Source organism: Lichenostomus cassidix, chromosome 7 (genome assembly GCF_008360975.1).
Source record: "Lichenostomus cassidix isolate B80296 chromosome 7, HeHo_3.0, whole genome shotgun sequence".
NCBI classification, from domain to species: Eukaryota; Metazoa; Chordata; class Aves; order Passeriformes; family Meliphagidae; genus Lichenostomus; species Lichenostomus cassidix.
In genome coordinates this window covers 22285127-22297180 of record NC_139488.1, presented here as the reverse complement: position 1 = coordinate 22297180, position 12054 = coordinate 22285127, and the positions used below count along the sequence as shown (strand labels likewise).

At 52.4% G+C, this 12054-nt stretch overlaps 1 protein-coding gene across 1 annotated transcript; it reads right to left on the bottom strand.

Moving 5' to 3' along the window:
• Nucleotides 1-127: 127 nt before the first annotated feature.
• LOC146434750 (tubulin alpha-5 chain-like) lies at nucleotides 128-4093 on the bottom strand. Its single transcript, XM_085066726.1, has 4 exons — nucleotides 3981-4093; nucleotides 1647-1869; nucleotides 1360-1508; nucleotides 128-1179 (listed from the first exon to the last, which is right to left on the bottom strand). The coding sequence occupies exons 1-4, from the start codon at nucleotides 3981-3983 to the stop codon at nucleotides 208-210; spliced, it is 1347 nt and encodes a 448-aa protein (XP_084922852.1). The 5' UTR covers nucleotides 3984-4093; the 3' UTR covers nucleotides 128-207.
• Between the last annotated feature and the right edge of the window lie 7961 nt (nucleotides 4094-12054).

Sequence of the window (12054 nt, the reverse complement as noted above, 5' to 3'; positions counted from 1 at the left end):
GGGGAGCTGGAGCTGGAGCAGAGCACTGGGAGGAAGCATAGCAGCACCAGTAGCAGGGCTGAAGCACTCATCACAGACCTGGACTGGCAAGAAACCGATACAGCTGGAGGATATTGGGAGACACGGAGGCTCTGAAACGGTTTATTGCAAAGGGTTTCTGCAGGTAACATGGGGAAGGAGCACAGTCCTTTTTGGCTTGGAGCTTCTCTACTCCTCACCCTCCTCTTCATCCTCGTAGGAGTCCAGGCCCACTTCCTCATAATCCTTCTCCAGAGCGGCCATGTCTTCCCGTGCCTCAGAGAACTCCCCTTCCTCCATGCCCTCACCCACATACCAGTGCACAAAGGCGCGCTTGGCGTACATCAGGTCAAACTTGTGGTCCAGGCGAGCCCAGGCCTCGGCGATGGCTGTGGTGTTGCTCAGCATGCAGACGGCGCGCTGCACCTTGGCCAGGTCTCCCCCTGGCACCACCGTGGGCGGCTGGTAGTTGATGCCCACCTTGAAGCCCGTGGGGCACCAGTCCACAAACTGGATGCTGCGCTTGGTCTTGATGGTGGCGATGGCGGCGTTGACGTCCTTGGGCACCACGTCCCCACGGTACAGCAGGCAGCAGGCCATGTACTTGCCATGGCGAGGGTCACACTTCACCATCTGGTTGGCTGGCTCAAAGCAGGAGTTGGTGATTTCGGACACTGACAGTTGCTCATGATAAGCTCTCTCAGCTGAAACCACAGGAGCGTAGGTGGCCAGGGGGAAGTGGATGCGAGGGTAGGGCACCAGGTTGGTTTGGAACTCAGTCAGGTCAACATTCAGGGCTCCATCAAACCTCAGTGATGCTGTAATGGATGAAACAACCTGGCTGATGAGTCTGTTCAAGTTGGTGTAGGTCGGGCGCTCGATGTCCAGATTCCGGCGGCAAATATCATAGATGGCCTCGTTGTCCACCATGAAAGCACAGTCTGAGTGCTCCAATGTACTGTGGGTGGTGAGGATGGAGTTGTAGGGCTCCACCACAGCAGTGGAGACTTGTGGTGCTGGGTAGATGGAGAATTCCAGCTTGGACTTCTTGCCATAATCAACTGAGAGTCGCTCCATCAACAGGGAGGTGAACCCAGAGCCAGTGCCACCTCCAAAACTACGAAAAACAAGGAATCCCTGGAGGCCTGTGCACTGGTCAGCCTGTGGAGAGAGACAAGTAAAGTTCCCTCAAGCACTGACTTGGCTGGAAGTATCAAACTTTTGCTTGGGTAGCTGCAGATTCTTTCAAAGAACGCACCAGAGGTCACACCAGAGTCGCACCCCTTGAATGATGCTGGACTCCAGTCCAGGGGGACACATCCCTCCCCTGCAGTCACTTACCAGCTTCCGGATCCTGTCCAGCACTTGATCAATGATCTCTTTGCCGATGGTGTAGTGCCCACGGGCATAGTTGTTGGCAGCATCCTCCTTGCCAGTGATCATCTGTTCAGGGTGGAAGAGCTGGCGGTAGACTCCTCCCCGAACCTCATCTAGGAGAGAGTGGCATAATGACAGATTTTCTAACTGGATCTGGGGAAAGGTGGCCAGAGCCACTCCAGGGAGTGTCCTGCAATGGGTCATTTCCAGAAATAGTGACCACCATCACTGCCCAACTAGGGTGCACTCACCGATCACAGTGGGCTCCAGGTCCACAAAGATGGCCCGTGGGACATGCTTCCCAGCCCCAGTCTCACAGAAGAAGGTGGTGAAGGAGTCATCCCCTCCGCCGATGGTTTTGTCACTGGGCATCTGCCCGTCGGGCTGGATGCCATGCTCCAGGCAGTATAGCTCCCAGCAGGTGTTGCCCATCTGGACGCCGGCCTGGCCGACGTGGACGGAGATGCACTCGCGCTGGGGAGGGGGAGGCAGGGTCAGATCCCAGCAGAGACCAGAAATGCAATCAGTGCCAGAGGTGCACAGCCCTGGAAGGGCAGCTCTCACCCTTGTCAGCCTGGGCAGGCCATACTGGCCTGCTGCCTGGGTGCCCTGTGTCCATTCCTGTCTGCTGCTTTCTCCCAAATCTGGTGCTCTGCCTCTCATCTCTGCACTGACCACGTCAGGGGCCCAAAGAGATGGAGACCCATCTGCTGGAGCCCAGTATACCAGGCCACCCATTCCCTGGACTGCCCCCACCCACAGCCTTGGGAAGCATCCAATGTGCATCTTGACTATTGCCCAAACATCCATATGGCTTAAGAGCTGAGGCCTGGCAGCAGCTGGCATAGCCCCTGCTGCAATTACAAAAAAAGGGCTGGAGGCTGAGATGGCAGAGCACCACCAGGACACTGGGAGTTGAGGAGATGACAGCATTGAGGATGGGTGCCCTGCAGGAGGGGGGATTTACAACTGTGAATGGTTGCCATGCTCTGAGGCTCAGCTTCCCTAAATTAGCTCTGGAGGAGGAGGAAGTGCTAGCTGCACTTTTTAATTTAATGGAAGGGCTGAGGTGGAAGGGTTCCTTAGCTCACAGCTTCAATGGTAGCCTCAGGTCCCTCAGGAGAAATCAGGTGGGAGTGGGCTTTGTAGCTTCACTCCCTTCAGGTGAGGCACCCCAGAGCTTGCAGTTCTTTTGACAAGAATGAAAGTATTCAGTGCCTTAGACCTGCTGTTGCCAAGGATTTGGATGCGTCATCAGACACAACTGAGGCAGAGGAGCATCCAAATCAAACCGGATTTCCAGAGCCATGGGTGCCCCACTATGAGTCAGCTGGCAGGAAGCCGGTGGAACCAGCCATTTTGCACTCAGGAGCAGGGCAATGACTGCTGTCCAATGAAGTTGCACAGGATGCAGTAAGTCCTGGTTCTCTGCATCTAAAGTGCTTTCAATGCTGCATTTCAGAGGCAGCAGTGACAGTGAGGAATGGTAAAAAAATAAGCTCTTGATACCCACGGTGAGAGGCAGATGCCCATCTCTCCACCTTTTCCAAAGCTGAGGTTCAAGAAGAGCAAAGCAATGCCTCACTTATCCCTCCCAGCAGATCCATAAAAGTTGTGTAACACAAGAAGCCAAGGGTAAGACCTGAGGACTTAAGTCCTGAGGTAAGTCCTCCAGGATCCTCTACAGAAGGGCACAGAAAACACTTGGCACAGCTGCAAGCACCTCAAGGAAGAAGAGACGAGAAAGGACTCCTCCCTGACAGAGGAACTTGTGAATCAGCGTGGGGGTGCAGAGGGTTATGCTGCTCACTGCACTTCATTCCAACAAGCAGTAGCCAGGACTGGCTCTGTGGGACTCAGCGCTGACAATAGGCTGGGCAGAGCCCAGCAGCACCAGGGTGCAGCAGTGCTGGTCACCAGCCAGCAGCCTCTGCCTTCTTCACGGAAAGGTCTGGCACAAGAAGGGCTGGGAGCACGGCCCCGCGGGACAGCAGGCAGGGTGCCCAGGGAACCTTGGGGCTGGGATGCTCTCCAGGGCAGCTGGAGAGCTCAGGAGCCAGAGCTCACCGCAGGACCACGGCAGCAGGGCAGCCTGGAAGCCCACCCACAGTGACGCCTACCCTTGGAGCAGGGCAGTGGGTGAAGGAAGCCACAGCTTACTGCCGGAGCTCAGCTGTGGGTCGGCAGCGTAGGGGGCTGGCAACGGGGCGAACTCCCGGCAGCCGGGGATGGTACCGCGGGACAGGGGCAGGAACCGACACTACTAAAAGCCGGAGAGGAATGAGAGGTGATGGGTCCGCCCGAGCTCCGGTCTCCGCAGCCGGCGTGGCTCGCTGGTGGCCTCCTTGCCACGGGTACAAGGGGATGCTCAAAGGAGGGAGGCTGCTGAGAGCGGGGGAGGGAGCAGCTGAAGAAGAGGCTGAAGCCGGGCAAAGGCAGGGCAAGTACAGCGAGCACTCCCCTCGCCAGCTGCCCGCACCTCTGGGCTCTCGGCAGAGCCCTCCCGGGAAGCCACGGGGACCCCAGCCCGCTCCGGGGAGCACTGGCGGGACTGGAGGGAAGGAGCAGCCGGGGCCGGCACTCACCATGATGCCGCCGCTGCCGCACGACCTGCCTGTCCCCGGGCTGCCGCAGCTCCGCAGCTCCGCACTCCGGGACGGCCCCGCCGCCACTGCCTTGTACAGGGGGCGGCACCGGTGCTCCGGGGCGGGCCGCCCCGCCCGAGACGGCCCCACGCGCTTTCATAGATTTGCGTGCATTGCTCATATTTGCATAGCTTTGCGTAGACCGGGCTATGCTGCCTGCCGGGGTGCACTGGTGGGACCTTCGGGGAGCAGCATCCTCTGACCAGGGCATGGGAGACCCGGGTGTCCCCTCGAGGAAAGGGCAGTGAGGCATAAGTGTTGTTCATGCCATGCTTGCCAGTCGTGGCAGAGGGGCTTCTGCTGAGGCGCAGAGCTGGCACCTTCCAGCTTGGTGTCCTGCTGGTGAAAGGCACCATCCAGGCACTAACCACGAGAGACTTTGTGGGTGAAGGAGGAAAGCCAGCAGAGAACTTAGCCCAGGTCTTCCCTCCTGGTGGGTTTAGGTGCTGATGTGATCCTTGAGCAAGCACTGAGCCAGATTTCAGGCAGCCACCCAAGACCTTTGAAGAACACCAGAGAGAATTGCTGGAGGAAACATGGGTAGAGGAAACTCTTCAGTGATGAGCACAGGCTTTCCTAACCTCTTTAGAGATCACAGAAAAAAAAAAAAGCAGGAAAAAATACTGTCCTTTGTGTCAAGCCCCTCAAGAACAGTTGTGCCCCAGGGCTGTGTCTGAAAGCCCTGCCTGCCGAAGGGCTGCTTCTCCGTCCTGGCTCTGCACTACCTTCACTAGTTTGATCCGATTTCACAAAGCTGTATGAAATGAATAGTGAGGGGGTAAGGAGATCTTGGAGCACCTCAGAGGGAGTTTATTGGAGTCTGGAGTGACTTCACTAATGTCTGGCCTTACTACAATTAATAACGTGTCCGACCCCCTCCAAAATGCTCACATCCACTGTGGTGCAGACACAGTCCTGTCTCTGCCTCAGTGCTCTGACTTAATGAGTTTTCACTGAAAAGTGCTGTCATCTCCCAGCTTGATCTGAAAGTTGAAAGCTGGGCCTAAATTATCCACCCACAATAGCCTTTCTTTGTGCCTGAGTCACCTAGAAAGTGTCACCTTCACTGATGAGCATGTCTAAAGTGACTGAAAGCAAGAGTACTGCTGCAAAGCCTGTGCTGGTGTGTAAGCAACACATTTTTGAGACCTGCAGAAATGGCTGAGCCAGAGGATCAGAATGGGTTTAATCAAGCTGATGGGAAAATGTTGAAGTTTTTTTCTGCAGAGATGCCCCAGGTGGTGAGTGTTGCTGAACCTGCACAGGATTCTGTGGTGACTGGATAACTCTGGAAATGCCTCCCTGTAGTATAAATGTCCTTTGAGTGACCTCAGAGATCACTAGATAACACAGACCATGCTGATGCAGACAGTCCATTAAAGTGAGGGAGTAATTGGTAGCACTGAGGCATCAAAATTTGAGCCCCAGAAGTTAATTGGAGTGAAAAGGTGTGATGGTATCATCTTCCCGGTGAAAATCTTCACCAAGGTGTTCATTGTAATGCATAGTGGATGCCAAGGCGTCACCTCTTTCTGGGTGTGTCCTAGAACCCTCCTTAATTCCATGGTGCCAATTAATTCTGGGGCATTTATAGCATGAGTGCTTTGCAGTGTGCTTGGAAGAACAAGCATTAAGCCAGGCAGTGAGCGGCATTTCAGGCTGCACAGTTCACCTGAATTCTGATGATCTGGTGGCACTTTGGGGTGCAAAATCATGTGGGACTTCAAGACATTCCTGGATCTGTTTACATACCATGGTGGTAGAGAGTTGAGGGTGAAATGTCCTTGATTTGTCGTTGCTGCAGATGCATGTTCACAGGGAAAATACCCACTCAGATGCTGTTTTGTTGGACAATCAGAGAAGGAATGCCTGACAAGAGAGCCATGAGTCATTTGGAGCTGTGCATCCCCATGTGCCTCTGATCTGAAATGCCCAAACAGATGTCTAAGCTTTTTTGAAATGCTTAAGAACATCTGGCTAAATCCAGGGAGCACCAATCGGCTGCATCTTGTCAGTGCCTAACTGCTCAGCAGCCTGCCAGATGCCGGTAGCAGCAGCTTGAAAGCACACAGGAGGCTGAGCTCATTCTGGCTGGATTTGTCCTGAGGCAACCCCTCTCTTACAGAGCTGTTACCCACACATCTAAAAAAACCCTGCAAATGTTTTCAGACCACATCAGAAATCACAAGATTTCAAGAATTGCTCAGGAAACATTTTCCCTGTTGCTCAGAACATAGGTGGACCCTGCATCGACAACCAGAGAGATGTAAAAAGCAAGCAAGGAAAATTCTAGGCTATAAAGTCAGAATTCAACCACCTCTTTATTGAAGGATGGGAAAAACATTGAAGATACCTGAGGGGCAGAGCCCTGCCCACTGCAGGGGAAGCCCCTACTTGCCACTCTCAGAAACCAGCCAGCTCTTGGCAGGTACTTGTTGGTACAGGAACACCTGTGAGCAAAGCTTGCAGTTACCCAAACAAAGCCTCTCACATAGCTGTCTTCCAGAAGTATGTTTAAGACTGCCACACCTAAAGCACTCAGAGCTGAAACTGGGGAAGAGATGAGTTCAGAGCCCAGCCTGGTACCTCCCATCCACACCCCAGTTCCCTGCTCTCTTTGCCGAGGAAAGCCCAAACTATTGTTCCCAGTTTCCAGACCTCAGTTCCACCTCGGCTGTTCCAAGCAGAGCAAACAGTGTCACAGGGCAGTATGGGGACACGGCTTTCTCGGGAAGGTAGAAGAGAGCACAGCTGTGCTGTGGGTTTGGCATGGAAGCCCATTGTGCACTCCACTTTAAAGCAAACACCAGATTGTGAGAGGTGCTTCAGGAGCAGGGCTCCTGCCTGTGTTTTTAACCTCAGCCAAGAGCTTCCATAAGAGGTTGCATTCATGCTTGCCCTGCTTACCCCTCACTCTGTCCTTGCTCTGCCCTTAATCCTCTTAGCAGTGTAGTCAGGTGAGGAGGTGGAGAATCCGGGATGTACTTCCAGCCCATCAGTGCCCTGTGCAGTTTGCTCTCCAGCAGTGGCACAGGTGGGACAAGGTTGGCTGGTGAAACTAATAAGTCTGTTGAAAGCGTGGGGCACGACTTCATGTTGCAGATGTTGTGAGTTCAAGCAAGGCCCTTGTGATGCTAACTACTCCAACAGTATCCCACTGAGCCATTGTGCAGGGTCCCTAAATCACAGATGGCTCCTGGTGATGGCCTAGCATCATGTGTCTGAGTGTTGCTGCGGTTCTACTATGGCAGCAGCATTTGGGACATACTTTGCCACCCTGAAAAGTTCTGGCACAGCATGGAGACACACAGAAAAAGCTCCCTTTGCCATTCCTTAAGATATGCATGCCTTGTCTAGGTTAGAAAGGGACCCCTGAGTATCTCATTCTTCGTCTAGAGCAGGTAGAGATGATCCAGAAATGAGAAAGATGGATGACTGGAAGGCTAGATGTCACAGGCTGCAAGAAAAGAATGGGGAGTACCAGAAAACCAAGCAGAGACTCAATAAAGGCCTCACTGAACATCTTGAGTAACCCGTGTGGCATTTACTCCTAGACACCTGCTGGGATGTAGGGCACAGTAGTGATCTGACAGAAGTTCTCTCTGCTGCAGATGAGCAACAGCAGCATAATTGCTGGTTCAGATATAATGAAGTCAATTGTGCAATGCCTGCTGCATTGCCCAGAGCGTGTGCCTCGGTACAGGAACAATAAAGCTAATTCCAGATCTCGCTACAGTCCTAAGCCCTGAATCACAGGGCAGTGGCAAAAGCAGGGAGGCACTCCCCGGGACACAGGCAGCCCCACAAGCCAAGCCCCAACCTGCGAGGCTAAAAGGAGCTGTTGGACAAGTTGGAACGATATCTTTCTCAGGCACAGCAGGCCTTGGGTGAGCAGCCTTCCTGGCTCAGAGCCAGCTGCCCTGGCTGCCAGTGTCACCTGCCTTTCTGAATGTTCTGGGAAAGGCAGCTACACACCCACAGGAGCAAAATAAAACCGCAGCTGTCTGATTGCAGTGACTTCATGTCAGAGCTCTGAGCATGCCTGGTGTGAACAATCTGCCTCCAGGCGGGTGACAGAGGGGCTGAGCCTGCTGAAATGTCCCCATATTCTCAGGGAATATTGGTGTGCAGTGCTGACAGGCTTGTGAGGACGTGCCAGTGATGCTTTTCCCATTCTCCATCAGCTCTCAGAGCTGGTGATGGCACAAGAAGTGCAGGAATACCTGGAAATAGAAGTGAAATGAATTCTGCAAGGTTGTGTGATGGTAGGAATTCCTGGAGGGACATGGTTTACCCCATAAGGCTGAAGGGCTCTCCATACCCTCCATAGACAGATGTGCAGGCGTGGTGATGTCTTCATGCCCAGGGGAAGAGATGAGTTTTTAGGCCTTCCTGTCTTACAAGCTCTCAGAATTGCAACAAAGCTGTGGTCAGCTCTGTCGCAATGCTGAAGACGTGCCTGTGAGCTGGCAGTGATGGGGCAAGAAGCAGCCATCACTTCCCCTGCTCCCAGGAGCTCATGCCTTGCCTGTGGGACAGCAGCTGAGCCCCTGGGCAGCAGAAGGGACATGGTGGATTCACGAGGGGCAGCTCTGCAGGTACCCCCCTCCTTCCAGGCCAGGTGGGCCAGTCCTGCACCCTCCGGGAAAGGAAAAGATTCCTGTCACAGAAGCTTCTTGATAATGGCCCTGCTGTGCCCTGGCCATTGGGGAGCAGTTGAGCATCCCATGGCTGGAGAGATATCTGCAAGGTGTTTTGTTTTACACGAAGAAGTGGGTTGTATGTATAATGCAAACAGCTTGTTGGCCCCAGGACAAGCCAAGAGCAGAGCTGGGCCTGCAGAGACTAGCCTGGAGTCTTGGGGATTGCAGTAGAGCTGTTAAAAGTGGAAAGTAGGTGCTGGCAGCTGGCCAAGCACTGTTGGATGTCAGAGGGAAACAGTTAACGTGATAAAAGATGCATTTAATAACTCAGCTGGGTAATGGCTCCCAGGGTGCTCCTGCCCGGAGCTGTTTGTGTGCAGAGAGAGGGTGAAATTGTGAAACAAGGGCTGTCCTCTCTGCTCCCAGAGCCTGGGTGCTGGGAGCCAGTGGCCTCAAGTCGCTGGGCTGAGACCTTGAGTTCAATGGCCATCTTGAGGATGCCTGGCTCAAATACAAATCTGAGAGCTCCCTAACAGAGTTAACTCAGATGATGAGAGGCTGTGTGTGTGAAATAATAGCTGTTTGTTAGAATTTCCCTATTGCAAGGTCTTAGGAGCCCCAGTCTGCCAAACTTTCATGTCCTTAATGTGGTCCTCCAGGCCTCTCGAGCACAGCTAAGGCTGCTGTGCCCTTCCCTGGGATGGAGTGGCCTGGACAGTGTGGTTCTCATTCTGCCATTTAATAGCCTGCCATCGGAAACATTCTGGAGAGCTTTACCACCTGCCAGGCAAGAGGCTGCAGAGTCTAGCAAGAGCTGGGGCACCAAGCACTCCTGCATGTGTTGGGGCACCCTCAGCATCCTTACCAGGTGCTGATTAACATGGAAGACCCCCTTGCCAAACAAGCCTGGTTTCAATTATTGAGATGTCAGGTCTGCTCAGGAAAAAAGGCAGGGATGTAACCAGCTTGCCTGAGGAGGGTGTGGTGCCTGGTGAGGCAGCCTGGGGAACCCAAGTGCTGGTGGGCAACACTGAATCATCAGCAAACAGCTGCTAGGCTTCTGCAGGGATTCCTGCCAGGCACAGCCAGCTTCAGTGGTTTGTTTAATCAATGGTCTTGAAATGAATCCCAGACTACCGCTGATAAAGTGTGAGGGTGGCAAGAGCATGTGCAGAGTAATAAGTGACCAGACTGCCCCTTCCTACAAATTCTCAAGCGAATTACTCCAAGCATATTCTGCTATAATGGGGCCTTTTAATCAGACAGTTCTAAACCATCCCTGAGATTTAATTGTCCCCTTCAGCAGTTGCTACTCCACCAAGCTTAGCATTATCCCAGATTTTTCTGATGAAACATTTCTTATCATGGTGGACCTTGCTCTCAGCCCTGGGGATCCCCACTGCAAAGGCCTTCAGCAGTACAGCTCCTAGCTAAAAATAACACCTTTGCTATTAATGCTTCTGGTGTGATGCAGGAATATAAACAAGCTGGCTTGGCATGCCAAGATAAATACTTAGGGACAACACAAAAAGTAGATCTGGAAAGACAATCGGCAGCAGCTATGAGTTTCCTTCTTCTGTGGGCACGGAAAACTGATTGTTCCATCCCTCTTTGCAGCAATGTCGTGATTTATGCAAATGCTGTTATCATTATCGCCTGCCAACTTCCCAGTGAGGATGTCATACCAGCAGTGTTGATTTGAATCAGCCAGACATGTAATTATGCTGAAGGTGATGATAAGTTTGCAAAGCATTACCTTCCTTACCTGAGAAAAGGATATCAGTAGTAAACGCATTTTTCAGTATTTAATTATCTGCTGACAGAATCAAAATTAATTCTTCTGTTATTTCTTTCTGGTATTATCAGTAATCTAGAGTTTTCTGGGTCAACCGGTTTATTTTCTTAATGACCAGAGTGATTTCTGGTCTTCAGTTCTTTGGAATTACCCCAGTTTTCCTAGCTCTGTTAAAAATTGCCATGAGCAGCTCAGTAAGACCCTCAGTTAGGCCTACTAATGCTCTCAGTGTGGGCCTGATGAACTGAAAATGTCGATTTTAGCAGGTGATACTTTACATGCTGGTTTGTTACAGATGCCTTCTCTTTGCATCCACAGGACTCCACAGCACTTATTTCCAAGGTTCCATGCTTGCACTGGTATTTAGGCACCAGTGCTATGGCACCAGTGCTATTAGGCACCAGGGCTATGGAAAACCACAGAAGGCTGTTTTCTGGCATTCTTTTTTGCTTTTTCTTGTTTTCTTCTCATGCAAATGCATTTGCTTCATCTCCTTTCTTATTTGTCCCTGCTTGGCTCATTGTTTGCCTTTGAGCCATGCCTAGGGTGAAGACAGTGGGCCAAGGCGGGGCACAGAGCTGGAGGGCACTGTGAGGACCACACAGCCTGTGACCCCTGTCCTACCAGGCAATGCAGAAAATCCTGGCCAAGCCAGATGAACACAAGGGTCTTGGGGGTTGGGAGAGTGTGGGCATGAATATGTTGGTGTGCATGAGCAAAATCAGATTTTGCCTTACAATAGAATCTCTTCCTGTCCAGTGTCAGCTGCAGCTTCTACTCCCCTCCACACTGGAGGGTTCCCATGCAGAGGGTGCATGGTATCAGTCTATTCATTATCTTTCAACTCCCTCCCCTTGGGATCTGATCCAGACTATGCAGCTCCCAGCTTCACCGTGGATGAGTTTGAGGTGTTCTGCTCCTGTGCACCGCAGGGTTATCCAGCCCAACCTGTCACATGCCAGGGATGGGGGTGAAATCCTGCTGCTGTGAGGCTCAGCTGCTCCCTGGGTCCGTGTGCCTGCTCATCATGGATAACCTATTTAGTCATGGGCTTTTGCCACCTCTGCCAGCCTCTGACTCTGTTGATTTAAAATCTGCAAGCACCTCGGTTTTGCCTGGGTTTTGGCTGGGGCAGCAGCCCCACTGTCAGCGCAGGCAAGCATCTCTGAAAGGCAGAGCTTGGGATGCACAGCTTGGGTCTGTCACATTGCTAAATCTGGCTCAAAGTCATCACCCTGCTTGAACGAAAGTCACCCTGACTTTGCTGTTTCTCACTTCTCTGTCCTGCTATGCAAACTAAAAGCAGCTGCGTGACTTTGCCTGCCTGGATTCTCCCCAGTCTCTAGAAGGTACAATTCTAGAACAGCCAGCTGAGATGAGAACAGAGTGGATATGAAAGAGATTGTCAGGTGGCTGAGAGCATGGCCACTGAGGCAAACATGAGGAGCATTAAAACATGAAGGTGTGAAGAAATTGGCTGTGCAGGGAAATCAGGGATGGGGGTGAACCCCTTGAACCTCATCCATACAGGGCTGTATGGATGAGAGAGCAGGACTGTGAGTAAAATAATCAATGT